The sequence below is a fragment of the Symphalangus syndactylus genome, chromosome X (assembly GCF_028878055.3).
Source record: "Symphalangus syndactylus isolate Jambi chromosome X, NHGRI_mSymSyn1-v2.1_pri, whole genome shotgun sequence".
NCBI classification, from domain to species: domain Eukaryota; kingdom Metazoa; phylum Chordata; class Mammalia; order Primates; family Hylobatidae; genus Symphalangus; species Symphalangus syndactylus.
In genome coordinates, this window is record NC_072447.2 from 31,212,898 (window position 1) to 31,240,286 (window position 27,389).

Here is a 27,389-nt window from a genome sequence, read left to right on the forward strand (position 1 = left end):
ACTGCATCAACTAACGAGCAAAATAACCAACTAACATCATAATGACAGGATCAGATTCACACATAACAATATTAACTTTAAATGTAAATGGGCTAAATGCTCCAATTAAAAGACACAGACTGGCAAACTGGATAAGGAGTCAGGACCCATCAGTGTGCTGTATTCAGGAAACCCATCTCACGTGCAGAGACACACATAGACTCAAAATAAAGGGATGGAGGAAGATCTATCAAGCAAATGGAAAACAAAAAAAGGCAGGGGTTGCAATCCTAGTCTCTGATAAAATAGACTTTAAACCAACAAAGATCAAAAGAGACAAACAAGGCCATTACATAATGGTAAAGGGATCAATTCAACAAGAAGAGCTAACTATCCTAAATATATATGCACCCAACACAGGAGCACCCAGATTCATAAAGCAAGTCCTCAGTGACCTACAAAGGGACTTAAACTCCCACACAATAATAATGGGAGATTTTAACACCCCACTGTCAGCATTAGACAGATCAACGAAACAGAAAGTTAACAAGGATATCCAGGATTTGAACTCAGCTCTGCACCAAGCAGACCTAATAGACATCTACAGAACTCTCCACCCCAAATCAACAGAATTTACATTTTTTTCAGCACCACACCACACCTATTCCAAAATTGACCACATAGTTGGAAGTAAAGCTCTCCTCAGCAAATGTAAAAGAACAGAAATTATAACAAACTGTCTCTCAGACCACAGTGCAATCAAACTAGAACTCAGGATTAAGAAACTCACTCAAAACCACTCAACTACGTGGAAACTGAACAACCTGCTCCTGAATGACTATTGGGTACATAATGAAATGAAGGCAGAAATAAAGATGTTCTTTGAAACCAACGAGAACAAAGACACAACATACCAGAATCTCTGGGACACATTCAAAGCAGTGTGTAGAGGGAAATTTATAGCACTAAATGCCCACAAGAGAAGGCAGGAAAGATCCAAAATTGACACCCTAACATCACAATTAAAAGAACTAGAAAAGCAAGAGCAAACACATTCAAAAGCTAGCAGAAGGCTAGAAATAACTAAAATCAGAGCAGAACTGAAGGAAATAGAGACACAAAAAACCCTTCAAAAAATTAATGAATCCAGGAGCTGGTTTTTTGAAAAGATCAACAAAATTGATAGACCGCTAGCAAGACTAATAAAGAAGAAAAGAGAGAAGAATCAAATAGATGCAATAAAAAATGATAAAGGGGATATCACCACTGATCCCACAGAAATACAATCTACCATCAGAGAATACTACAAACACCTCTATGCAAATAAACTAGAAAATTTAGAAGAAATGGATAAATGCCTCGACAAATACACCCTCCCAAGACTAAACCAGGAAGAAGTTGAATCTCTGAATAGACCAATAACAGGTTCTGAAATTGTGGCAATAATCAATAGCTTACCAACCAAGAAGAGTCCAGGACCTGATGGATTCACAGCTGAATTCTACCAGAGGTACAAGGAGGAACTGGTACCATTCCTTCTGAAACTATTCCAATCAATAGAAAAAGAGGGAATCCTCCCTAACACATTTTATGAAGCCAGCATCGTCCTGATACCAAAGCCTGGCAGAGACATAACCAAAAAAGAGAATTTCAGACCAATATCCTTGATGAACATTGATGCAAAAATCCTCAATAAAATACTGGCAAACCGAATCCAGCAGCACATCAAAAAGCTTATACACCATGATCAAGTGGGCTTCATCCCTGGGATGCAAGACTGGTTCAACATATGCAAATCAATAAATGTAATCCAGCATATAAACAGAACCAAAGAGAAAAACCACATGATTATCTCAATAGATGCAGAAAAGGCCTTTGACAAAATTCAACAACCCTTCATGCTAAAAACTCTCAATAAATTAGGTATTGATGGGACGTATCTCAAAATAATAAGAGCTATCTATGACAAACCCACAGCCAATATCATACTGAATGGGCAAAAACTGGAAGCATTCCCTTTGAAAACTGGCACAAGACAGGGATGCCCTCTCTCACCACTCCTATTCAACATAGTTCTGGAAGTTCTGGCCAGAGCAATCAGGCAGGAGAAGGAAATAAAGCGTATTGAATTAGGAAAAGAGGAAGTCAAATTGTCCCTGTTTGCAGATGACATGATTGTATATCTAGAAAACCCCATCGTCTCAGCCCAAAATCTCCTTAAGCTGATTAGCAACTTCAGCAAAGTCTCAGGATACAAAATCAATGTACAAAAATCACAAGCATTCTTGTACACCAATCACAGACAAACAGAGAGCCAAATCATGAGTGAACTCCCATTCACAATTGCTTCAAAGAGAATAAAATACCTAGGAATCCAACTTACAAGGGATGTGAAGGACTTCTTCAAGGAGAACTACAAACCACTGCTCAATGAAATAAAAGAGGATACAAACAAATGGAAGAACATTCCATGCTCATGGGTTGGAAGAATCAATATCGTGAAAATGGCCATACTGCCCAAGGTAATTGATAGATTCAATGCCATCCCCATCAAGCTACCAATGACTTTCTTCACAGAATTGGAAAAAACTACTTTAAAGTTCATATGGAACCAAAAAAGAGCCCGCATCGCCAAGTCAATCCTAAGCCAAAAGAACAAAGCTGGAGGCATCACACTACCTGACTTCAAACTATACTACAAGGCTACAGTAACCAAAACAGCATGGTACTGGTACCACAACAGAGACATAGATCAATGGAACAGAACAGAGTCCTCAGAAATGATGCCGCATATCTACAACTATCTGATCTTTGACAAACCTGACAAAAACAAGCAATGGGGAAAGGATTCCCTGTTTAATAAATGGTGCTGGGAAAACTGGCTAGCCATATGTAGAAAGCTGCAACTGGATCCCTTCCTTACACCTTATACAAAAATTAATTCAAGATGGATTAAAGACTTATATGTTAGACCTAAAACCATTAAAATCCTACAAGAAAACCTAGGTAATACCATTCAGGACATAGGCGTGGGCAAGGACTTCATGTCTAAAACACCAAAAGCAATGGCAACAAAAGCCAAAATTGACAAATGGGATCTCATTAAACTAAAGAGCTTCTGCACAGCAAAAGAAACTACCATCAGAGTGAACAGGCAACCTACAGAATGGGAGAAAATTTTTGCAACCTACTCATCTGACAAAGGGCTAATATCCAGAATCTACAATGAACTCAAACAAATTTACAAGAAAAAAACAAACAACCCCATCAAAAAGTGGGCAAAGGACATGAACAGACACTTCTCAAAAGAAGACATTTATGCAGCCAAAAAACACATGAAAAAATGCTCATCATCACTGGCCATCAGAGAAATGCAAATCAAAACCACAGTGAGATACCATCTCACACCAGTTAGAATGGCCATCATTCAAAAGTCAGGAAACAACAGGTGCTGGAGAGGATGTGGAGAAATAGGAACACTTTTACACTGATGGTGGGACTGTAAACTAGTTCTACCATTGTGGGAGTCGGTGTGGTGATTCCTCAGGGATCTAGAACTAGAAATACCATTTGACCCAGCCATCCCATTACTGGGTATATACCCAAAGGACTATAAATCATGCTGCTATAAAGACACATGCACACATATGTTTATTGCGGCACTATTCACAATAGCAAAGACTTGGAACCAACCCAAATGTCCAACAATGATAGACTGGATTAAGAAAATGTGGCACATATACACCATGGAATACTATGCAGCCATAAAAAATGATGAGTTCATATCCTTTGTAGGGACATGGATGAAACTGGAAAACATCATTCTTAGTAAACTATCGCAAGGACAAAAAACCAAACACCGCATGTTCTCACTCATAGGTGGGAATTGAACAATGAGAACTCATGGACACAGGAAGGGGAACATCACACTCCGGGGACTGTTGTGGGGTGGGAGGAGGAGGAGGGACAGCATTAGGAGATATACCTAATGCTAAATGACGAGTTAATGGGTGCAGCAAAACAACATGGCACATGGATACATATGTAACAAACCTGCACATTGTGCACATGTACCCTAAAACCTAAAGTATAATAATTAAAAAAAAAAAAGAGAAAAAAAAATTTGTTTAAAGAAAACTCCAGCCTCAGGTGGCTCTCCTGGGAAAATTTTTATTTGATATTCAAGAAAAAGTTTCCAATCTTATACAACCTATTTAAGAGTATAAACAGGGCATGGTAGGGGGTGGGGGGTGGTGCTCTCCACCTGAATGAAGCGTAATAGAGGACCATATGAGAAAGGAAATCACTTGCAGGTCTCACTCATGAAGATAGTTGCAAAAATCCTAAACAAAATATCAGCTAACCAAATCTAGCAGATATAAAAAACTTACCAAGTTGAGATTATCCCAGGTCTGCAAGGGTGTTTTAATATTAGACAATCCAGAATGTAATTTACCACATTAACAAATTATAAGGAAAAAATAATACCATCATCTCAATGGCTAGAGTTACAGCTCCGATTAAAATCCAACAACAAATTATCCTGAAAAGAAGTCTCAAAATAAGGATAGGAATTTTCATAATAATCTATTTTTTCAGGGATTACATATCTATAGTTTTATTAAGACAAAAACTGAGAGTGTGGTATGAGGTTTACATTCAAACAGAGTTTTCAAAGAAATCTAACACATACCTAAAAAGATTTTACAATGTAGCTCTAGATCCAAGTCTAGATAATATCAAGAACTGATGGATCTCATGACTCAAGACAGAACATTTTGGGCATCAGTTACTTCTTAGAATTTGTTAAAAAATGGTTTTGTGTGTGTGTGTGTGTTTTAAAGTGAACCACTGCCCAGTATGAAAGTTTATTCTTCTCCTGAGACCAAGGCTTTTGAAATCACTCAACTCTTGAGTCAATTCAGTGAAACTTGTGCTGTCAGTGACTGAACCCTGCCACCAATGGTTTCAGAGTTCAAAGCTCAAAAGAGAATGGCACCAAAAGTTGTCCCAACTAAGAGTATGGGCCCTTTACTTTCCCTCCTGTCTTATCTCCTCTACCACCTTCTTCCCCTTCCCAAACACCTCAGCCAGTGGCTACGATGAACAAGCTGATATTTATAACTTCATTATTGGAAAAGAAAGGGTCTTCTAATTTCAGGAATTAGCACCTCTGAGGCAGAATGACCTGCTTGTACTGTATACTCTCCAATAAAAGACCTTCCTTCCTCAGTCAATTTCCATCTCCAAAATGGCAACTCTGGTAACTTATTAACTGGCTTAGTCATTTGTGAGACTAAGTACATTAAGTTTAGGCAGGGAACACTGTGGCTTATAGATTTCAGACATTCACAGCTTTTAAACAGTCTCTCACAGTCCGTATTTATGGTGCCAGTGACATTTTTTTCAAAGGTAAAATATTCTGGACATAGAAGCAAATCATTAGTTTTCTGTTCTTTGCATTGCTTCACCATTTCCCCTATCAGGCCCCAAATTGTAATCAAAATGATGCTACCCATGTCCCTTTCCCCCCTCCCCATTCCTCCCTCTCCCACGTAATACACCAGTAATAGCCAGAAACTACACATGTGCTACGCTGTAAAAATGTAGAGTTAACACTATTGGGAAGAAAGTTGTGCGTTGCGGAGATGCTCTTTGATTATCTACAGTATTTTTTTGCTCTCCCACACACCCAGTTCTGCAAGTTTTGTCCTTCATAAAGGGCCCTTTGCTTTTTCTCAGCAAAGTGTGGAAAAGGTTGCCTTGAAGCACTTATACCCCTTCCCCTCCGCTGGGACGGTTGTGCAAACTATACAGCTTGGAACGGCTTTAAAACACTTGGGCTGCTGCAGGGAACAGAAACGATACTGGCTCTTCAAAGGGCATCTTCTCAAGCTACCTCTATGGTGTCAAGACAAGTAGAACTTCTTTCCTTCCCACTTGAAACCCACAGTCAGATGTGACAGAGGCTGCTACTCAGGAGAGTTAATCCTTGTCATCTGTTTTGTCATCATCCTCTTTGGGGTAGGAATCACGTCAGCCTTTCCTCATAGAAGGATATTACAACCCGTGGGCATTTGACATTGACTTCCTTGGCAGGGACCAGGTCAGCCTCATCAGAATTTTTCCCTTTCATCAGGAACATGAGCTCTCCACTGGAGTCTGTAGCTCCAATAATCTGCTCCGGCTCCAAACCCCAAGCAAAGCCTCGTGGCTTTTCTGACTCTTCTTTCTTCTTTGGTTTGCTCTCCTCTCCCTTATCTTCAGAATCAGAATCAGCTTTGTGCTCGCCTCCCTCCGATTTGTCTGTCTCATGTGCTGTTTTCTGTGATGGCAGAAACTCATGAGGTCGGGGCAATCCAAGTTCTCTTCTGGCTCCCATGTGTTGTCCTCATCTGAGAACCCCTTCCACTTTAGGAGGTACTCCACTTTGCCCTTTACCAATCAACGGTGGAGAACTTTTTCCACCACGTATTCCTGTTTCTCCTCTTCTAGCACCTCCTCCACTTTCTTCTTGTTTTGTTTTTTCCCCATAGCATGTGCCAACTTTCTGGTGTAAAGGGTGATGCTGCTCAAAGCAGCGCCCAAGAGCTGGAAAGGAATCGGTGCTGCGCTATTGGCACGTTGGGTCGGCCAGGGCAGTGGTGCTCAGAAAAGCAGCAAGGGTAGCCGCAAAGGAGCCCCTCACTGAAATGGCGTACCGCAGGCCTCGGCCAATGGCCCTCCTCTCAGCCGAACAAAAGAGCCTTGTACTCTGTGCTGCCCACTGCCCACTGCCTGCACCGCTTTCATAATCTATTAAAGGGTATCTACAACATACCTACAGCAAACACCAACACCATACCTTATGGTGAGCTAGTAAATGCTCCCCTTTGAGATCAAGAGAAGACGAGAATGCCCATTATCACCATTTAAATTCAACTTTTACAGTAGATAATTCTAACTAGGTAAGACTGGAAAAATAAAAAATGTGGCAAAGGTACTGAAAAGAGGAAACAAAGCTGCTCTTAGTATTTGTTTAATATGGTTGGGCACAGTGGCTCATACCTGTAATCCCAACACTTTAGGAGGCCGAGGTGGGAAGATTGCTTGAGCCCAGGAGTTTGAGACTGCAGTGTTAATGATCACGCCACTGCACTCCAGCCTGGGCAACAGAGTGATATCCTGTCAAGTATAATATTTTTGATACAAGTGTGGGGGCTTCCCCCCAAAAAATGCTCTCAGAATTTAATGAGGAAAATAACCTATGCTAACTCTTGTTTTTTTTTTTTTTTTTTTTTTTTTTTTTTTTTTTTTTTTTGAGATGGAGTCTGGCTCTGTCGCCCAGGCTGGAGTGCAGTGGAGTGATCTCGGCTCACTGCAAGCTCCACCTCTTGGGTTCACGCCGTTCTCCTGCCTCAGCCTCCCGAGTAGCTGGGACTACAGGCGCCCGCCACCACGCCTGGCTAATTTTTTTTTGTGTGTGTGTTTTTAGTAGAGATGGGGTTTCACCGTGTTAGCCAGGGTGGTCTTGATCTCCTGACCTCATGATCCGCCCGCCTCGGCCACCCAAAGTGCTGGGATTACAGGCGTGAGCCATCGTGCCTGGCCTCTATGCCAACTCTTACAATGAGAGATTCAAAATGAACAACGGACATATACCTGTGATACTGTTTTGTTGCTTGAAGCTCAATTGTGAGAAATTAAAACAGAATTCCATATTAAATGGCCTCAGTCTTTTACCCTATTTCTTCTTCATATTTGGGGCAATTTCTGATAAACCCCAATAAATGGTGTTGTAGGTGACATGCTTTTATCTAAAAGTGTATTCAGAAATAGACCCACACATCATCTTTTGCAAGAGCAGGGCATTTGTCTTTTTAAAAAAATTAACCATACAAAAGAACTTAATGAGATCCGAATGAGGATCTAAATACTGTTCCTGATAACTCTCAAGGCAGTGAGTAGGAACAGTCAGCCACAGGGCTCACCTGGTTGGTTCCTCTCTCTCAGGGGTCACTGTCTTTTGTTGCCTGATTTTCTAGTGCCTTGAAAACTGTTGTTTCATATTTTTTTTTCTATGTGTTTTTGGTTGTTTTAAATGGGTGGGTAAATCTGCTCTCTGTTACTTCATCTTGGCTGGAAGCACAAGTCAATTTAATTAAATGGCTCATCATTTCTTGTATACTCCTCTTTTTTGTTAATAAAGAGTTGTTTTAACACACATTACTCTTAATACAATTGCTTGGCCTTTCCCTTAGAGGCTTGCATAGATTTATTTTATTTTATTTTATTTATTTATGAATGAGACAGGGTCTCACTCTGTTGCCCAGGCTGGAGTGCAGTGGCACAATCATGGCTCACTGAAGCCTCAACTCCTGGGTTCAAGTGATGTTGCCGTCTCAGCCTCCTAAGTAGCTGGGACTACAGGCGTGCACTACCACGCCTGGCTAGTTTTTGTATTTTTTGTAGATAAGGGGTTTCTCCATGTTGCCTATGCCAGTCTCAAACTCCTGAGCTCAAGGGATCCGCCTACCTTGGCCTCCCAAAGTGCTAGGACTACAGCACGAGGCACCATGCCTGGCTGGTTTCATTTGTTTTGAAAGTAACTGTTAATTTTAAAGGTCCAATCTGTGAGGATCTAAAGAGTAGGAGCCCTGAGATGAATAATTCCTGAAGGCTTTCAGCATTCTCTCCTGCTGTGTGCTTTGTTATTGACAGCTGTTCAAGGTCTCACCACCTCTGGAGTTTTGACCCACCAATGTGTTTCTTAAATTTGAATGAAAGACAGATTGAGAGAAATCATAGATAGGCCAACATGATTGTACCATATCCGTGCACTGGCTCAAAATGAAAATCTCTGTGATATTACCCTGAGTTACATTTGTGGAACACACCAAACTCCATCTTCTAGCTTGTCTGATCCAGCTAGCTAAGGGAAATCAAAAGTAATTTGCAAAATCTTTTATGTTCTTTTATGTTCTTGGTACATTGCTCTGATTTATTTTTTAAGGCACAGAAAATTGTCCAAATGCATAGTACAAATTTGCAAATAAACTACATATAGTTATTTGGATGATGGTGTTTTTCTAAGGAGTTTGTAAAGAATGTGGTTTAACTTGCCAGTGTGTAATGCTAAACTTTTTTCTTGTGTGTTCTTATGAACTTTATTTATAATTTCATAGCAGCTGTTTATTTTCATTGCTAAGGTACAATTCAGATGTTCTTGGCTTAACAGTATTCTCTGTATCTCACAAAATTTAAAATTAGACTGATACTTTGTAAAGATTCTTCAGATGTGGCCAGAGTATTCTAGAAACAGCTTTAGTTATCCCTGATAATAAATATTAGGGCGAGAAAAAGAAATTGAGGTCTTTGAAGAATCCCTAAATATCATTTCAGTCCATCACTGTCAGCCTCCCTCACTGCTTTCAGATCCATTCCCAGGAGCATTTACAGGGTGGCCAAGCTTCCTCATTTGGGTTCCAGCTCCCTTAGTTTCTGTAGCCTACTCATTGAGCTAATGAGCAGTGTAGTGGCTGAGAGCTAGGGAGAAATATGAGAGAAATCAAGGAAGACCCTTTCTGACTTTTGTCCTAGATTGTTTGAAACCAAATAACATTAGAATAATGAGGAATTGACCACCTTTCCCTTGCTGCGTTTTAGATGTCTTTTCTGTACTGTTTTATTATGTCGTCTTAATTATAACAGCCTACATAAATACTTGAGTTTGGGTTAGGATGAAAATGAAAAAGGGATTAGAAATAATGTGTACTCTTTTTTCTTAAGCCTTCAGAAGGATTGTAAAAACTTAAAGATGTTAAATGCAAATGCCATTGCCATTCCAAGTTAACAAGCATAAGAGTTTTTTGTTGTTTATTTTTGGGGGTGATCCTTAACAGTATGTGTTTTTCTTTTCAGCTACCAAGTCAGGATTGTTACCCCCACCACCTGCGCTCCCTCCGAGACCTTGTCCATCACAGGTAGGAGACATATTTGATTTATGTTAACTGTTCGGTGGTAGGGAAGTTGTCCTATCGCTGTGCTTCTTTGAAAGGGTTGATCACCACAGATCTGGTCCATGAGATTCTCAAGCTGATACCCTGTGAAGAGAGCAGAGAGTGGTTTAATTTATTCTCATCCAGCCAGCTCCCCAGCCTCATGTGGAAGAGAGAAAGTTTCCTCAATAAGCCACCAAGCATACATATACTAGTTCACTCTTGGCTGTCCAGGGGTGCGTCTGTTTTCATCTCCAGAGAAGGGTAGAAGAAGGGGCCTCTCTCTAATTGGAGGTGGGGACATGGTTTTTCTGTATAGTATATGCAATCTGGGGGCCTATATTTTCGTCAGCACTTTAGGAGCTATGTTAATTCTACATAAATGAAAAATAAATGGTTATCAACATGGGGTTAGTGCCGTGGTTTTGGCCTATGGTGCTTTCTTTAGGATGGTATTTTTCCTCAGAACAAAAAGCTGAGATAGCAGGAGGGGGAGAACATGTCACCAAGATCTGTTTCACCCCTAAATTAATTCTGCCTTATTTACATGTGCCACTATGGCCTTATTCATCAACACTTTGCAGAGCTGAAAATGAGAAGCAAACAGTGGAGTGTGGTATATGGTGCTACAGATCTTTCCTTTTGTTAATTGCTGCTGAAGAAACTTTCTATCTTTAAAGACCCTTTCTGATTTTTGGCAGAAAATGTTGGGAAATTTCTCTGTAGACAGTCTCTGTTTCTACTTCATTGTTCTGGGTGGTTCAGAGCTATCCTTCCATACGGGGACATCTCAGGACTCATGAGTCACTGAAACCACTTTTAACACATGCTTGTCCTTCTTTCAGTGAATGAAATGGTTTTTAGCATCCACTCAACCTTGAGATGCAAATACTATGAGGTATTGGCTTCCTGCTTTAGTGCGAAGGGTAATAAAAAGCCCATTTCTTCCTGACCTGCATATAAACCAGCGAGAACTCCTTTCCAGGATGTAACATTGGCCTTAAGAGATATTGGTTGAACCGTCAACAAGTATTTATTGAGTCCCTGCTGTATATCTAATGCCAAACCTTAGTTTTGCCCTAAGCCTTTCATTGGCTGTAATTTCTTCTCATTCAAATTATTAGCTATGTCTATTGAGCATCTCCAATAAATCAGGCATTGTGCTAAGTGCTTTCAGTGCATTATTTAATCCTCACAAAACCCCTCTGAGGTAGATACAGGTACTAATATTATCCCTTTTTTTTTTTACAGATAAGCAAGTTGAAGTATACGGGGGCTAAGCAAGTTACCCAAGGTGGCATAGCTAGTAAATAGTAGAGCCAGCTCCCAAATTGCAATCTGTCTCCTAAAGGCTCCTTGTGTCACCATCACTGGAGTCTGAGTGGCTATGTATACAGCCAGACAGCAGATCCATTACACTTGCAATGGAGGCTTTCATCACAGGCCCCTAAGGAGGACCTTGATGAGATGAGGCTCCTGCTCCACACTAACAGCAAACCTGGACTTTGTCACAACAAAATGAGCAGGCATTTGCTAGCTGTTAGTTCAAGCCTGGGGCTTGAGAGCCACCTGGTTGAATGCATGGAAGACCTATCTGAAATGGCTTTTGTAACCAACCTTCTAGCTTTCTCTTGCTTCACAAATGCCAGTAGTTACTTCCCGGTCCCAAAATATGCTGCTGCTATCAACAGTCTTCATCTGAGCTGCTTGAGGTGGGCTTCTTGCCTGCTTTTGGAGCTTAGTCACCAAAGATCTGACTGGGGGATCTGGGAATTCTCTAGTCACTGTTAATGAATGAGTCTGCTTCTTTGTCTACCAGATTTCCCATCACAATATAAACAGTGAGCCCAGTACTCAGCCTAAGCCTCTGGCTCAGCTGCCTAACTATGGAGATTTCAGATTTCAGGAACAGGTGTGTAAGAAACGGAGGCAGAAGATACACATTCCATTTCTCTCCCCTATTCCCTCCTTTCACCCATTGTAAGTGGGACACACATATTCAAATATATGAAGTCCTGGGCAATAAACACATGGTTATATTTAGTTTTTGTGCCATGTCAAGTTGATATTGACCCTATGAGCGTCTTACTAACCACTTTGTATGGGACACCTATATATTCTAGTCTTTCCCAAACTGCTTGTGATAAAACAGTCTCTGGGAGTTATTAATAGGGCTCTGTGGTACACATTTGCAGACTGCTGCCCCTCTACCCCTCTGGGAGAGTCACTGTGCAAGTGAGCTCACTAAAGGCTTTGGAGGCCTACAGTAAATAAAGCTAGTAAATTTTGTTAAAGCCAGCAATTTCCTAGCTTCTGTGACCATTGATATCTTTATTTATAAAGTACCTGTTAGGATACAAAATCAGTGTGCAAAAAGCACAAGCATTCCTTTACACCAAGAATAGGCAAGCAGAGAGCCAAATCATGAATGAACTCCTATTCACAATCACTACAAAGAGAATAAAATACCTAGGAATACAGCTAACAAGGGATGTGAAGGACCTCTTCAGGGAGAAGTACAAACCACTGCTAAAGGAAATTAGAGAGGACACAAACAAATGGAAAAACATTCCATCCTTATGGATAGGAAGAATCAGTATCGTGAAAATGGCCATACTGCCTGAAGTAATTTTTTTTTTTTTTGAGACAGAGTCTCGCACTGTCGCCCAGGCTGGAGTGCAGTGGCGTGATCTTGGCTCACTGCAAGCTCCGCCTCCCGGGTGCATGCCCTTCTCCTGTCTCAGCCTCCCGAGTAGCTGGGACTACAGGTGCCTGCCACCACGCCCGGCTAATTTTCTGTATTTTTTAGTAGAGACAGGATTTAACTGTGTTAGCCAGGATGATCTCGATCTCCTGACCTCATGATCCACCTGCCTCGGCCTCCCAAAGTGCTGGGATTACAGGCATGAGCCACCGTGCCTGGCTGCCCAAAGTAATTTATAGATTCAATGATATTCCCATCAAACTACCATTGACATTCTTCACAGAATTAGGAAAAACTATTTTCAATTTCATATGGAATCAAAGAAGACCCCATATAGCCAAGAAAATCCTAAGCCAAAAGAACAAAGCTGGAGGCATCATGCTACCTGACTTCAAATTATACTACAAGGCTACAGTAACCAAAACAGCATGCTACTGGTATCAAAACAGACATATAGACCAGTGGAGCAGAACAGAGACCTCAGAAATAACACCACACATCTACAACCATCTGATCTTTGACAAACCTGACAAAAACGAGCAATGGGGAAAGGATCAAAGGTCAAAATAAAGGGCTCTATTTTAAAGTAAAATCAGGTTCTGATAAATTTATCATTTGGCCTAGATAACGTTGTTTTAAATTTATCAAGGTTGAATATTCAAGTGGAATCCTTGTTTTGTGTAATGTATTTTTCCTTTGTTAACTTTGGCAGTACCTTTTACTATATGTTCGCTAGTTATAGAATCGGTTCATAGATTGCTCAGAGCTACTCATATCTCTGGATTCATGTATTACGAAGAAACAATTCCATTTCAGACCAGCTTGTGTTGATTGAATCTCAAGTTTTAGAAGTTCTCTTATGAGGATTTCTTAAATTTGAAAACTACTATTCTGAAGTAGTTAGGGACCATAGGCACACACTACCAAACCTGGCTTTCCAGGTTTTAAGTATGTAAGAAAAATGAGCTTGTACATTTGCAATATGCATACAGAGATATATAAAGATCGTTTCTACATACACCAAAAGCATATATTCTTTTATCAAGTGAGAGAGATGAAGTATAGGTTTTCAGCATAACATGCAGTTTAGCTGGCTTATACTTATTGAAGCACCACTGTGATATGAACATCTGGATTAAGTTATATAAATGGGGCCCTGGAGTTAGGAAAAGGAATAAGTTAAAGGAAACATCTTTTTGTTTTTCATACTATAGGTAAGATCAAGAAGAACCTAGTGACTATGTACAAAATTAAGTAGTTTGTGTTTCACATTTTCCTGTGGCAAGACTAGAGACTAGGGCATGGTCTTTTGGCTCAGCTCAGAAGAGGTGACTTTTTTTTTGAAAAAAGACTCATTTATAGCATAAATAACCAAAAAGCAATTAAACTATTTCATATAGAGCAGTGCATTCTTTTGGTTTTTTTGTTTGTTTGTTTTTGTTTTTGTTTTCTTAAGATGGTCTCGCTGTGTCACCCAGGCTGGAGTGCAGTGGCGTGTTCAGGGCTTACTGCGGCCTTGACCTCCCAGGCTCAAGTGATCTTCCCACCTCAGCCTAAAGTGTTGGAGATTACAGGCGTGTGCTACTGTGCCTGGCCTAGAGCAGTGTTAAAGTGAGAGCTAAATGTATTAGTCCACTGTTTGTGTCATTTTAATAAATCCAGTAAATTGCCATCTGTAGAGTTTGTGTTTATTCTTTTGTTTTTTGTTTTTTTGTTTTTTTGTTTTTTTGAGACGGAGTTTCGCTCTTGTTGCCCAGGCTGGAGTGCAATGGCGCGATCTTGGCTCACTGCAACCTCCACCCCCACATTTCAAGCGATTCTCCTGCCTCAGCCTTCTGAGTAGCTGGGATAACAGGCATGCACTACCACACCCAGCTAATTCTGTATTTTTAGTAGAGATGAGGGTTTCATCATGTTGGCCAGGCTGGTCTCGAACTCCTGACCTCGTGATCTGCCCACTTCAGCCTCCTAAAGTGCTGAGATTACAGGCATGAACCACCGTGCCCGGTGAGTTTGTGTTTATTCTGTAGGTCAGTTCTCTGCTAAGGGACTATTTGGTACTTCAGTAGCTAAGTCCTTTTAATAATGTTGATCTCATGACAGTTTTCTTATGGCAATTGTGATAGAGCCACAGCTTCAGTGTAACTATAATAAAGAAAAGATTTTGAGGGTGCAAAACATTATCTTTTAAGTTTTCTGTTAGCACCACATTTGATAAATTGGGGTTCCCTGCAGACTAATGTGCTCAGAATTTTCCTATTTCTGCCACTGATTTCTCACCTTATGCGTAACAAAGTATTCCTCACTAGCAATGTAATTAGTACTAAAAATAGCACTGGAAGGTGAAAGCACTGTGGGAGAAGCATTTGATGAATACCTTTAAGCTTAGAGAGACCAAGAAGACTCATGGAAGGGGTGAGATGACCAATGAAATTAGTTTTAAAGAAACAACAGAACCTTTTTTTTTTTTTTTTAGCTGGCTAAAAGATACAGAGCTTTACTGCAGATTAAAAACAACAACTACAACAACAAAACCCAAATGCAGAGAAACAGGCATGCAAGAGTTCTTGGTATGTTTGAGGAGCTGCCTGAGATTTGGAAAGCCAGATTGTAGGGAAAATGGCTGTAGTGTTCTGGAAGTGACCATGGGGAGCAAGCCTCCTACTCACTTCTAGTTCCAGTTCCGGTAGGGATGTGGGAGAGAAACAGCCCCTACCAAAGGAGTTCTGTCTGGGGAGCAGAAACTGACAGGAGGACAGGGTTTTAGTTAGCCCAGTGGTTCTCACCCTTGGCTGCACAGTGGAATCATCTGGGGGATCTTTGACCGTGCTGAGGCCTGAAGCCCCTCCCAGAGATTTTGGCGTGTGGTGCTGAGGTCCGGCCACTGGGAGGTTTAAAAACCTCCTCAGGTGATTCTGAAGTGCAGCCAGAGTTGAGAAGCACTGAATTAGGGCAAGAGGAAGGAATGCTCAGAGAAGAGGTTGAGAATATAGGGAATTTTATTGATGAGTTCTTATAGGGCACAATGAAAGGGGTTCTGGAGTTGGGGAGGCATGAGGTCAGCTTAGGGGATATACTCAGACCCTATGGGGACAAGAACTCAGATCACAAGGGGCCTGGGAGTCAAGGGATTCTTGTGGTGACTGATGTGAACAGGGCTAGAGGATGTGACAGGAAGGTCCTGCTGGAAGAACTAGTCACTGTGTGCCTCAGGTCCTGTGTGTACTACTGTGAGAGGCTAGCTGTGAACACAGATGGCCTCGAGAGGAAACCAGAACAACTGTGGTCCATTCAGTTAATTCCTCATCTAACTTCGTCATCTGGCTAGAATCAGGTCCTGAAAGTGATATCAAACCCAATAGGAATATGGCAGTCATGCTACTCCTTTTCAAAGACTAATTTTTTAGACACAGCTTTCTATAAAATACTACATTTGTTTTATTTGGAAGTAAAAACTGCAGCTCACTTAAACTTAAATGGCAGTTCATAGGCCGTGAATTTGTGAAATATTCAACACCGTTTTAAATACTCTATCCTTTTAATTAATATCCTGTCATTTAAATTATTCTTTCCACAAGTTAATACACAGTTGGTGATTCAAAATAGTAAATTTTTCTGGGAGAAATTAAGAGTTTTAGACCACACATACTTTTTTTTGGGGGGGGGGGAGGAATTCCTGGTGATTATGTAAGTCTCTTACAGGGCTATCTAATCCATTTTTAAGTGTTAATTTTATTAAAGCATAACATACATACTGAATCTATTTTTAACACATACTAAATCAATTTTTAAGATAGTAAAATGAAGTACAGGTTGAGTACCCCTTGTCTGAAATGCTTGGGACCAGAAGTGGTTTCGATTTCAGATTTTTTTTTTTTTTGGAATATCTGCATTACACTTACCTAGTTGACCATCTCAAATCTGAAAATCCAAAATCCTAAATGCTCCAGTGAGCATTTCCTTTGAGTGTCATGTTGGTACTCAAAAAGTTTTGGGAGGCCGAGGCAGGTGGATCACCTGAGGTCAGAAGTTCGAGACCAGCCTGGCCAACATGGTGAAACCTCATCTCTACTAAAAAAAAAAAAAAAATACAAAAATTAGCTGGGCGGGGTGGCAGGCGCCTGTAGTCCCAGCTACTCAGGAGGCTGAGGCAGGAGAATCTCTTGAACCTGCAAGGCGGAAGTTGCAGTGAGCCAAGACCGCGACATTGCACTCCAGCCTGGGCTACAAGAGCGAAACTCCGTCTCAAAAAAACAAACAAAAAACAAAAAAAGAGGCCAGGCTCAGTGGCTCATGCCTGTAATCCCAACACTTTGGGAGGCTGACGCGGGCAGATCACCTAAGGTCAGGAGTTTGAGACCAGCCTGACCAACATGGTGAAACCCCATCTCTACTAAAAATACAAAAATTAGCCTGGCATGATGGTACGTGCCTGTAATCCCAGCTACTTGGGAGGCTGAGGCAGGAGAATTGCTTGAACCCAGGAGTTGGAGGTTGCAGGGAGCCGAGATCGAGCCACTGCACTCCAGCTTGGGTGACAGAGCGAGACTGTCTCAACAACAACAACAACAGAAGTTTTGGGTTTTGGAGCATTTTGGATTTTGCATTTTCGGATTTTGGATACTTAACCTGTATTATATTGTTGTCAACTTTCAAATATCTATAAGAAAATAGCAAGAAACATTATTTAATGTAAGCAATAGAGAAATGTCACTGCTTTTAAAATTGCATGTTTGTTTTTTCTTTATCAAATTAAAACTCCGTGAATAAACACCAAACATCATGAAATCTCTTGCTATAACATATTCAAATGACCTCATGTAATATATAAAAGTCATTGAATCACCTTAAGATACTGCCTGTTAAAGCATATTTATGAACTTTCAAAGGCATATACAACATCCTAATTTTTACTCATCAAAATATGAATTTAATATGTATCAAGATAGTTTCTATTCATACATGTATTAGAAAATCAGAAATTATTCCAAAGTGAATTTATAAACATATATCACCTAAGTTGCCACCTTCATTTTCCTCCAAAGTGTTACTTTGTTCTGTCCTACAGTGTATGCTGTAGATTAGCTGAAAATCACAACATGTTTTTATTTTTTTTTTATTTTATTTTTTTTATTATACTTTAAGGTTTTAGGGTACATGTGCACAATGTGCAGGTTTGTTACATATGTATCCATGTGCCATGTCACAACATGTTAATGAGTATTTCAGTGATTAAGGAAAGAAGATATAAACCAAGGCTGTACCTTCATTTGTGATGATGAAAGAACATACTGAAAGCTGTACCACACTGTGCTGAATGTAGTAATATGAATGTGTCTGTCTGTGGTCTTATCCTTAGTCCTGCTATTGTGTAGCTCTGTGGCTTTGTGGGAATTAAGTAAGTTAGTCTCATGGACCTATCGCCCCTTCTATAAAATAAGAAGATTGGACTAGAGGGATCCTACTAGTGCTAAGATGTCTGATTCTATTTTGTATTCTCTGTTCAAGAATATTTTTTGTAATATAGATAAAACATGAGGAATACAGTTGAGGGACAAGATAGGTTGGACTAATTTTCCCTGCTCCTCCCTGCTAAGTACAACTAAAACCCCCAGAAATACTATAATGGAAAGATAATTTTTTTTTTTTTTTTTGAGACAGGGCCTCGCTCTGTTGTCCAGGCTGGAGTGCAGTGGTGCGATCATAGCTCACTGCACCCTCAACCTCCTGGGCTGAGGGGACTCAGTCTCCTGAGTAGCTGGGACTATAGGTCCATGCTGCCACACTGAGCTGATGTTTTTATTTTTTGTAGAGACAGGGTCTTCCTATATTGCCCAGGCTGGTCTCAAATTCCTGAGCTCAAGCAATCCTCCCATCTCAGCCTCCCAAAGCCTTGGGATTACAGGTGTGAGCCATCATGCCTGGCCAGAACAAAGACTTTGAAAGGTTTAAAGAGGAAAGAGGACTGGCATGACAGTGAACTAGAGACTTCAAGTAAACAGAAGACCAATAAGGAAATAGAAAGCTTGAACAATACCATGATTCAACTTCATAGATAACTATAGAACACTCAGCATCAGCACAATAGACATTTTTCTCAAGTGCACTTGGAATATTCTTCAGGATAGACCATGTGTTAGGCCACAAAACAAGTCTCAATAAATTTAAAAAGATTGAAATTATATTAAACATCTCCTCTGATGTCAATGGAATGAAACTAGAAATCAATAACAGAAGTAAAATGGAAGATTCACTAATATGTAGAAATTAACATACTCTTAAAAACACAAAGAAGAAATTATAAGTGAAATCAGAAAAGACCTTGAGATGAGTGAAAACAAAATCATACCAAAACCTAAGGGATGCAGTGATAGCAGTACTCGGAGGGAAAGTTTTAGCTATAAACACTTAACATTAAAAAAGAAGGGATCCAAAATCAATAGTTAGCTTTACACCTTAAGAAACTGGAAGAAGGCTGGGCGCAGTGGCTCACACCTGTAATCCCAGCGCTTTGGGAGGCCAAGGCGGGTGGAACACGAGGTCAGGAGATCAAGACCATCCTGGCTAACACAGTGAAACTCCGTCTCTACTAAAAATACAAAAAAAAAAAAATGTTATTCCGGGCATGGTGGCGGGCGCCTGTAGTCCCAGCTACTCGGGAGGCTGAGGCAGAAGAATGGTGTGAACCCAGGAGGCGGAGCTTGCAGTGAGCCAAGATTGCACCACTGCACTCCAGCCTGGGCGACAGAGCGAGACTCCGTCTCAAAAAAAAAAAAAGAAACTGGAAGAAAAAGAGCACACTAAATCCAAAGCTAGCAGGACAGAAATAATAAAGAGTAGAGTGGAGATAAGCAAAATAGAGAACAGAAAAACAACAGAGAAAATAGTTGAAAAGTTGATTTTTTGCAAAGATCAACGAAATTGACAAAACTTTAGCTAGACTGACCAAGAGTATAATTAAGCATGTGTTAACCTCTGGTTAAAATAAAGGGCTCTATTTTAAAGTAAAATCAGGTTCTGATAAATTTATCATTTGCCCTAGATAACATTGATTTAAATTTATCAAGGTTGAATATTCAAGTGGAATGCTTGTTTTGTGTAATGCATTTTTCCTTTGTTAACTTTGGCAGTACCTTTTACTGTATGTTCGCTAGTTGTAGAATCGGTTCATAGATTCTACATGCTCAGAGCTACTCATGTCTCTAGATTCATATATCACGAAGAAACAATTCTGTTTCAGACCAACCTGTGTTGATTGAATCTCAAGAGTTTTGGAAGTTCTCTTATGAGGATTTCTTAAATTTGAAAACTATTCTCAAACAGTTGGCACTGAATGACAAATTCAAAAGACAAAGGAAATGGCCATAGTGATAAGTGCAAGGAGAAGAGAAGGTGAGAATTAGTAATGAAATACCAGCATTGGAATGGAGGAGAAAAGTGTAAGCCTGTCCCCCTTCCTTCTTTTTGAAAGAAGCACTCAGCATTTTGCTCTTTATCAACAAATGTCTTTAGAATTAATCCTAGTAACTAATTCAAAAGAAAGGAAAAGTTCTATGATGACATTTGTTTTAGTATTATAAATAAAAATAAGAACAATACAGACCACCTTAATGTCTAGGAAGAAGGCACTGGTCAAGGGTAATGTATATCTGCCTAATTAGAATATTAGGCATCTATTAAAATGACTACATGACAAAACAGTAGAAAAGAGGGGTAACAGCTGAATACAGAAGTGTTTCCTGATTGTACCACTTAAGTATATGGTAGACCTTTGATGGTAAGGTTTTCTCATCTCTGAGGGTGACCTTGAAGATCCATGGTGCATGGTAATTGGCCCCTTTCCAGTGGTCGGATTTTGAATTACTTTTAGATTAGCCACTGTTCCCTTCCCAGTAGGGTTTTGAGATTCTTAGCTCCTTAGTGAATTTCTACTAACTCTTTTTAGGGGTCTAAAGGGATCGCTTAGGTAACTCATTTATAATTTACCTATCTTTGGAAACTACTTTTAGAGATCAGCTCTCAGAAATAGTGATAAGACATATATTGCATAATTACATTGTTACGATGACTCTAGCAATTGTGAGGTTCAAAGAAATAGTGTACTGAAGTATTATCATCTAGTCATTTTTTAAATCTGTGTTCTTTGGATAGTAAACTCTTATTGCCCTCACTCTTAGATAATTTTGCTGTGTACAGAATTTTAGACTGGAAGTAATTTTTCCTCAGTATTTTGAATGCATTACCTCCTCTTCTAGCATTTATTGCTGCCACTGCTCTGGATTGTACTGTCAATCTATTTTTTATTCCTTTGGTGCAGCTTTGTCTTTCCTCTGGGATTGCTTTTAAAAGTTTATTTTTATTTTCAGTGTTCTGTTTTGATGGCGCTGTGATGGGTTTAAGCCTAGATTTAAATTTGTTTATGCCAGGTGACACTTGGCATGCATTTTCCTTCTGGAAATTCATCTTTAATTTTAGGACATTTAGTGATATCTCTGTGGGTTTTGCTTCTCTACTTATTTCTTCTGTTTTCTTCTTGAACTAACTGTATTTCTGTCAACACATTTCAAAAAAAACTCTAGTAATGTGTCTTTCATCTTTTTTTTTTCTTTTTTGAGACAGGGTCTTGCTCTGTCACCCAGGCTGTGCAATGGGATGATCCATGGCTCACTGCAGCCTCAACCTCCTGGGCTGAAGCTGTCCTCCCACTTCAGCCTCCTGAGTAGCTGGGACTACAGGCGCATGCCACCACACCTGGCTAATTTTTTGTATTTTTTGTAGAGATGGGGTTTTTTCATGTTGCCCAAGCTGGTCTTGAACTCCTGGGCTCAAGCAGTCCTCCCATCTCAACCTCCTAAAGTGCTGGGATGTACAGATGTGAGCACCGCACCTTGTCACTTTCATCTATTTATATTGTGATCTTTCTGGGCTTGCTCTGGATGAAATCTTCATCTTCCAAATTAAAAATCCTCTGCATAACTATATAGCCTAGAATTTTTCCTATTCTGTTATTAAGACTCTATCACTATTCTTTGATTCTAGATTTTATAATCCATTCTTTTTTATAACAACCTGTTCTTGTTTTATTTTTCCCTATTTTTGTTTTATACCCATCTATTCTTTTTTAGGATCTATTCTCCACTTTTAACTTTGAGGATTCTAAAATACTTAAAGTTATTTTTAACTTGTTCTATTTTTGTTTTTGTCAGGAGCGAATTTGCCTTTTTTATTTGGCTGTTCTACCATGCTTTTGGGAATTTTGTTTTGTAGGCTTATTTTGAGTTGGAGTTCAATCTCATTCTCAGTTCTCTGAGCTCCTCCCTTTCTGCTAGTTCAGTGGCTGTCTCTACCAACTATTCCTGGCATCCATGGCTTCCAGTCAAGAGCTGATTCTTATACTTGAAATACAGCACTTCCATCTGGTGCAGGTGTCAGGGGTCTTGTAGATGGCACCCAATAGTGCTTAGCCCAGAACCAGGCTTCAGTGTTATGTCTGCTTCAGTTCCTTTCCTAAGTAGGCAACTCAGAGCGTCTCCACAGGCTTCATCTTGGTTTTGCAGCTTCACAGGTAGCAAAGTGATACCTTAGCCTCTGGCATCAGGGAATGAGCTTTGTACCAGTCCCTGTTATTAGGAGCTCTCAGCTGCCTCTGTCTGCTTCTGCACCCTCTGCCTGACCTACCACTTTGTGATTTGGCCCCACAGGGACCTTTATCTTGCTTCTGAGTGGGACTGAGTCTTTTAAATTTTAACACTTCATGCTGACACCCTCACATCTGTCATTGCATATCATTTTATGGAAGGGGAAGTTGAGATTCAGAGAGCAGAAGTTAACTACTTGGGCCTCGCAGTTGGTAAGTAAGCCAGCCTGCTGTGGAAGAAAAGGGCTGGAAGGGGGTTTCTGGGGAAGTGCTAGAAATTTAATAAGCATGTAGAGAGAGAAAAATCATTCACTACACATCACAAAAATTAACTGTAGATCTGCTAAGTAAAAGTTGATTAAATTTCTACACTCTATGCCCACCAATAATTTTCTAAATGTGAACTCTTTCCTACATTAATCTCAAATGCTTATTTTTAAAGTGCCTTCCCCAGTGCAGACTTACATTCATCTTAGCCAAAATGGCCTTCACATTTGGTCTGTGGGCCATATTTGATGTAGCAAAAGGCCAAGGGTAACCCTTATCCTACCCCCTAAAAGGGAACAGAAAGAGAACTTTTGCATAATAAATATTTATGCATTTCAAAATTGATTTTAAGAGTACACAAACCATAGAGGCTTTGCGATTCTTCATGTATTTTATTAATTTATCAAGCACTTCAACAGAGTGCCCAATGCTCTTCTAGATGCTTTACAAATATTAACTCATTTAGGCCTCACAACAACCACGTGCGGTGGGTTCTATTGCTATCCTAACATTGCAGATAAGTAAACAAGGCACAGAGAACCTCAGCAACTTGCTTGAGGTCACTGACAGAAAGAAAGAGTTAAGGCTACGATTCCTACCTTGGCTATTTAGCCCCAGTGTGCCAGCTCCTACTATACTACTATGCTGTGCTGTGAAACCACGTCTCACAATTACTTTATTAACAATCAAACTGACACACTATCTTTGTCAGGGATACATTTTATTTTATGGCACTAGTTAAAAATTAGCTTTAACTCACTTCTGGTGACTTGTTTTCTTAGGTTCTTCCTCATTGTATTATGTCCATGATATTGTTATATTATATAAAGCTCACTCTGCTAGTGTCATTCTTCTGGAAGATGCCATAAGTTCATCTAATCATTTCATCAGATGTTAACGGAATGTGCTCACTGTAGGCCCACAGTTTGCTGAGAACTATAGGAGCACAAAGATTGTGATGTGATCCTTATCCTGTAGCTCCTTTATGCTGCGTCACCCTCTCACAGCAGTCATGCCCAACACTATCTATTCTATAGTCTCTCATGGTTCTTAGAACTGAGTCATTTTCTGTGTGTCTCATTTAAACCCATTTCTTAATGCTTTATTGACACAGGTTGTAGGCAATAAACTGGTCACCATGTTTCTAATAACTAACAATATAGCCCAGTTTTCCCCCTGGGGGCTCAGTTATGGTGGTTTTCTAGGTTTCTGAGCAATGGAATCCTCATTTCTCTTCTCTGCCACCCCCTATCGCATTGTGAGTTTTTTTTTTTTTTTTTTTTTTTTTGAGAAACAGTCTTGCTCCATTGCCCAGGCTGGAGTGCAGTGGCGCGATCCTGGCTCACTGCAACCTCTGCCTCCCGGATTCAAGCAATTCTCCTGCCTTAGCCTCCCAAGTAGCTGGGATTACAAGCACATGCCACCAAGTCCGGCTAATTTTTGTATTTTTAGTAGAGGTAGAGTTTCACCATGTTGGCCAGGCTGGTCAGGAACTCCTGACCTTGTGATCCACCTGCCTTGGCCTCCCAAAGTGTTGGGATTACAGGCGTGAGCCACTGTGCATGGCCCACACTGTGACTTTAAGGAAGCACTCCTGAGGGGGTCGGGGAGGAGCAGATGTGGATTGGGAGGATGCCCAAATGTGCTACTGTGCTAATGGGAAAGGACAATGGAGGACAACGAGGGGTTGGGCTCAGGGAGGCAGCCTGACAGAGGATTTAAGAGCATGGGCTTGGGGTTTCAAATCCTGTCTCTGCCTCTTACTGGCTTTGTGACTTTGGGCAAGTTAGTCTCTCTGTGCCTCAATTTCATCATCTGTAAAATGAGGATCATGGTAGTATCCATTTTCATAGGGTTATGATGATTAAATGAGTGAAGATCTCTAAAGCACTTAGAATGATGCCTGGTGCCATAGTCAACCCTCAATAACATTTAGCTGTTATAATTATCATCACCACAGGCCTAGTGAAACAGAGGTGGGGTCTAGTTGGCAAACACAGAACAGACTCCAGATAGCTAGAAATTAGTTGCCACCAGCTCAGAATGAGTGCTGAAGTGGCTCACTAAAGCACTTGCGGTCAAAGCACATTGTTACCCTCATCTGTGACCTTTCATGGGCTATCTCTCTGCCTATGTCAGGAGTTGGCAAACTACAGCATACAGGCCAAATCCATATGGTCACCTGTTTCTATAAATAATGGAAATGTGAAGGAGAATCAATTGGCAAGAGGCACGCATAGGGCATCTTCAACCTTTTCCATCAGGGAAAATGAGTCTTGAGAATCCTGCCATAGATCAAAAGAATGGCAATGAGAAGAACCAGTGGACAGATGGATAGGCCTCCCCATCAGCCTTTAACCCTGCTGCTCTTATCTCAAGGATCATATGCCTGTGTCTGTGGTTTCTGATTTTTCCTTGAGGACCTTTGACTGATATGATCTGTCTTTCAGACTTTACTAGCAAAATTCTGAGCAGTATCTTTTATATAACTGGCAGCTTCAAAGGCCTGCAGTGGATAGGCCTCCCCAACCCTGTTTCGCAAGCATAATTAAAAGAAGCCAGACTAGGCCTCATCACAGTATTGTACCTTGAAGGAGAGGAAGAAGAAAACAAGCCTGTCCAGAGAAAACGGGGTAAAGGAATTTTTCCTCCCAACTTCCTCCTAAATACCCTGCTCTGCCCAGCAAATTTTGTAGGTATCACCCGGTGGTGTGTTGGTAAACCTTCTTCCCTGCGGAGTGGGGGAAAGCCCCAATTTGCAGCCGTTGTTGCTGTCTGTGTTGTTTATGCTCCCACCATGCTGACTGCAAGTGGAGCTGGGAAGAGATGTGTATCATCGGCTCACTAACACTAGCATGCTCTGTGGTAGACAGCTTCCCTTGCCTCTGAATCCTTGTGTCAGGATTCTACGTGCCAGGCAACAAGAGCTTTTTTTCTTTATGTATCATGCCAGTGATTTTAGTCTAGGGCACTGTTTTAGCCCAATCCCAGAATGTGCTATTAGAAATGGGGTCATATTTTTGAAGTTGCTAGGGGCAAAACTTCCCTCTTGTTTACGTTTAACTTGTGCCACTAGGTGGCACTTTAAGTACATTACAGGAAATTGGCTCTACTGGATTTTTAAAACTTTTTTTTTTTTTTTTTTTTTTTTGAGACGGAGTCTCACTCTGTCACCCAGGCTGGAGTGCAGTGGCATGATCTCAGCTCACTGCAACCTCCGCTTCCTGGGTTCAAGCAGTTTAGCTCACTGCAACATCCACTTCCCGGGTTCAAGCAATTTTCCTGCCTCAGCCTTCCGGGTAGCTGGGACTATAGGCATGTGCTACCACACCCAGATAATTTTTGTATTTTTAGTAGAGATGCGGTTTTGCCATGTTGGCTAGGCTGGTCTCAAACTCCTGACCTGAGTTGATCCGCCCACCTCGGCCTCCCAAAGTGCTAGGATTATAGGCGTGAGCCACTGTGCCCGGCCCAAAACACTTTTTATTGAAGTATAATATGCATGTAGAAAAGCAAGTTGCACATTTAATGTGCAACTCAATTTTCACAAGCAGAACACATGCATATAATCAGCACCCAAATCAAGAAACAATATTACTAGCACCCCAGAAGCCCTCCTTGTGCTGTTTTCCAGTCGCTATCTCTTATTCTTAGGGTTACCACTGTTCTGACTTCTAACAGCATAAATTAGTTTGACCTGTGTTCTACTTTATATAAGTGGAATTATGCGGTATATACTCTGTCTGGCTTTTTATTAAATGATGTTTGTGTGATTTATTCATACTGTTGTGTGCAGTTGAGATCATTGCTGTATAGTATTCCATTGTATGTGCAAATATAACACTGTTTTCTACTATTGATGGACATTTTTATACTTTTCAGATTTGGGCAATTATGAATAGTGCTACTGTGAACACTCATATCCAAGTTGTTGAGTGGATGAGTGTTTTCATTTCTCTTGGCTATATACCTAAGAGTAGAATTTCTAGGTCATGGTGTAGGCATATGTTCAGCTTTAGTAGGTACTGCCAAACAGTTTTACGAAGTGTTTGTACTGATTTACACTCCATTAATGGTGTTCCCACTCCAGTTCCACGTCCTCATCAATGCTGAATTTATTTTATGGATGGTTCCTAACTCTTAACATAATTTTTATAGCTCCCTTTCTGGCCAGCTATTTCTAATTGAAAATTTTTAAAGCCACATTATTCTGATGGACATGGCTCATGCAGGAAGGGCTGTGTCAACCCAAAAGGGGACATTTATCACAGTCTAAGTGTGAACTATCAATAAGTCAGAAAGGATGTTACTCTAACACTCCATCACACTGATACACAGAGCAAAGGAACCAGGAAAGGAATTCAGATTGTAAGTGTGATAAGACATCGGTTCATAGGCCAGGGCTCTGAGGCATTTTGAAATTTGTATATACATTTGTTGTTATTGCCAGGCCTATATATGTCAGGAATTGGGGCCCAACAGAAAGGATTTCTAAAGGCCTCATAATGAGGTACCTTTCAATTGTGCTGCTGGTGGGTGCCTGTTTTAGTAAGGGTCTCTTTGGTTTGGCAAGAGGCATGCATGGGGCATCTTTCTTCAACCTCATCCCTGGGGAGCGTGAGTCTCTAGAGAATCCTGCTTTAGATCACCTTACCTGTGAGGCTCATGTTGTTGACTCTGCAGATGGTGTTATAATATGGCTTTAGGTATGTGATATAGAGAGTGCAGTTCAGACTTGACTCAGATTTCTGTTCCATTACTAGAAACTGGACATAGAAGAACAAAACCCAGGTCATGGTCAAAATATTTGTCTTTTAGACCAAAA

The 27,389-nt window shown here is 40.5% G+C and overlaps 1 protein-coding gene and 1 pseudogene across 7 annotated transcripts in view; one reads left to right on the top strand and one right to left on the bottom strand.

Moving 5' to 3' along the window:
* The window catches only part of REPS2 (RALBP1 associated Eps domain containing 2), a 207,737-nt gene that overhangs the window by 150,513 nt on the left and 29,835 nt on the right, over positions 1-27,389 (top strand). For all 7 annotated transcript variants that reach the window (XM_055267321.2, XM_055267322.2, XM_055267326.2 and 4 more), the window contains one exon: positions 9,880-9,941. In XM_055267321.2, the coding sequence (XP_055123296.1) occupies positions 9,880-9,941 (62 nt within the window). The remainder of the gene's footprint in view (positions 1-9,879; positions 9,942-27,389) is intronic.
* LOC129475217 (chromobox protein homolog 1-like) lies at positions 4,164-6,745 on the bottom strand (annotated as a pseudogene).